We start from the raw sequence: 2690 nt of genomic DNA, 5'->3' as shown, positions 1-2690 counted from the left end.
AGAAAGTTTGGAGTAAACACCAAAAGCCGTCAAATTTATTGATTAAACACTAACCACCTTTGCGTTATACCAATATCTTTTCTTGATGTTTGACAAAGCAAGAGTTAGACCCCGTTCACTTCACCGATTCGAGTTTTGTTACAGTTAAAAGCTCTCAGAAACAGTCACATCTAACTTTTTTGCTACAGTAAAAAGCTCACATAAAGTCACATCTCAACTCGAATTAAAAACTCGAATCAGCGAACTAAACGGGCCCTTCTTCAACTAAATTGAAGCATATTAAATGGTGTTTTATTTCTCTTTTTCCTTTTTTTTGGGTGGGGGGGAAAAGAAATGTGCCTGTGTACTAAAAACAATTCAAGAATTGGCAACCAAGCATGCTAAACTCAAAATCCAACAGAGTTTTTCATTTCCGATGTCAAAATCAAATCCTTTACTGTTTCTAGTTCTCTTGCTAGTTTAAATGGCCATTTTTGTATCCCCAATGTACTGAAACGCTAAAGTTACAGGAACAAAAATGCACGTCATTCTCATCTATATTCCTCCGGCAAGCGATATCCGGACATAACTACCTTGTTGGCGAACATCTTCCCAGTCTTGGGCATCACGTGCCAGTGCAATGTCAAGTTGAATTCTTTTCCGCGGAGATTACTTCCCTACAAAAGGAAGAAGAAGCTGTTAAGTTGATGTAGAAACTAGATAGGGAGCTTAGGGACTAATCGGTTTCTAGAAAGGCAACATACCTGATCAATGAAACGGTACTTGTTTGAGGTGTGAATCCAGAATTTTGCGTTCTCCTTTGCGGGTATAATACCATCCCAAAGGGATATCTGTAAAAACAGAATTGAGAAACGAATTAAGCCATGGAGTTACTTGTTAAGTAATAACAAGCCTGAGAACATGGCAATATGCAGAGTACAAAAGCAAAATATTTCTAGAATCCAAACTCATCACCAAACATACATACATATTCAAAAGATACAAATCAAAGGGAAATAACTCCAGAATATTTATGCATCCAGGTGGATCAGAAGCTTGCCTGATTCAAGGAGTTCTTTGGGGTTTCATATTCAGCAGCTAAGAAAACAAAAACCTGCAATTTTCGATAAGAAAGAATGTTTGTTATTTAGCTCTATGAAAGATTATCAGATAATGACAGGCATGCATTATGCTTAAGAACGCGATTATCAGATAAATCTCTTGCATTTTCAAAAGTATCCTTTCAGTGCTCCAAAAGGGCCCTTTCTCATAGAAAAGGTACGTCACAGAACTAGAACAAAGAACAGTACTCAATATATCTACATACATGCATGCAGGCATACGCACATAGTCGTTGAACGCATACATACACATGTATGCGTGTGTGCACATATAACTATATACGTACATGTGTGTGTGCGTGCATGTGTGTTTGTTTAAGCTACAATAAGTCGTGAGAATTCTCCAATACCTGCTTTGTGTTCCAAGTGAAAAGTGACTGCAAGTCTGCTGAGATATTCAAAGTCATGCTGACCTGCATAATAAGATGAGGAAATTTTTGTCAAACTTAAATGACAGATAAGATGGCATGACTATTATTAATACACTACAACAACTAACAAACTGGAATACACGACTGAACAAATAGAATATTAATGTAATAAGGAATAAGAAAAGAAAAAGGCAAAACAAATCTTAAATATCAGGATAGATTCTCTAGAAGAAGAAAAAGAGAGGCAAAGAGTGGAAGAGATATAGTTGTGGATTCTGAACTTGCCAATGATCATTGCTTATCTATCGAGCGCTTGACAAGTTGTCTTTCAAGAATGAATCGAAAGGACCCCAACAAGTTGAAAAAGGTAAACTCTAATCTCGGTGTCAACAATACTTAACCAGATATCAAAACTACAGTTCATGAGCAACAAGATCAAATAAATTGCTGCATATACTCAATCCATCAAGATTTCAAGCTTTACTGGCTTGTTTTCTGTAATTCCAATCGTAAAATTTCCTTAAGATGCAAACTTATAATCGTAGTTAAGCAGAATCACAAAAAAAGAGTGGATTTCTATTAAACTCATTAAAAATGAAGACAGAGTTCTAAATTCCACTCAGAGAGTACAGGCCCGTTCTTTTTGTAGGTTTGAACGTAAATTCATATTTTTGTGAGGAAAAACATGACGGCAGAAAGGTTTAAATTGTGGTTCAAACCTATGAAAAGAATGAGCCCTATGTCTATTGAGAGTGGAAGTCAAACCCAAGTCACCTACAGTTTCTATAATAAATTCAATTATTCCACATGTTTTCATTTATAACTTACTCTTTGCCCTACAATTTCATCTACCAGAGAGACGAACCAATATAACTACTGATACCAATAAGACTACCTATATTGTTTCTTATAGAATCCAAGGGATTATTATTTCAATTCTCTAGATGTATTTAGTACAAGAAACATTTATAAAACGTGGAAAACAACTATACCGTAAGACTGAAATGCATATGTCAAATTCACATACAACCTTAGGAACACCAACTAGGTGTGACAAAATTCAGTCTTATATATAGAACAAAAACCATCAAACCCTAATTAAAGAATCTTGTGCTAATCAATTATACATAGATATGAATATAATTGGCTAATTATAAACACACACACACACACACACACACACACACACACATATATATATATATATATATTCGGAATA

At 35.1% G+C, this 2690-nt stretch overlaps 1 protein-coding gene across 1 annotated transcript; it reads right to left on the bottom strand.

Annotated features, from left to right (window-relative positions):
- Positions 1–381: 381 nt before the first annotated feature.
- LOC21387240 (signal peptidase complex subunit 3B) lies at positions 382–1619 on the bottom strand. Its single transcript, XM_024164438.1, has 4 exons — positions 1451–1619; positions 1040–1093; positions 744–830; positions 382–656 (listed from the first exon to the last, which is right to left on the bottom strand). The coding sequence occupies exons 1-4, from the start codon at positions 1517–1519 to the stop codon at positions 531–533; spliced, it is 336 nt and encodes a 111-aa protein (XP_024020206.1). The 5' UTR covers positions 1520–1619; the 3' UTR covers positions 382–530.
- Between the last annotated feature and the right edge of the window lie 1071 nt (positions 1620–2690).

This window comes from Morus notabilis, unplaced genomic scaffold (assembly GCF_000414095.1).
Source record: "Morus notabilis unplaced genomic scaffold, ASM41409v2 Scaffold1851, whole genome shotgun sequence".
NCBI classification, from domain to species: domain Eukaryota; kingdom Viridiplantae; phylum Streptophyta; class Magnoliopsida; order Rosales; family Moraceae; genus Morus; species Morus notabilis.
This window is presented reverse-complemented; position numbering and strand designations above follow the sequence as displayed.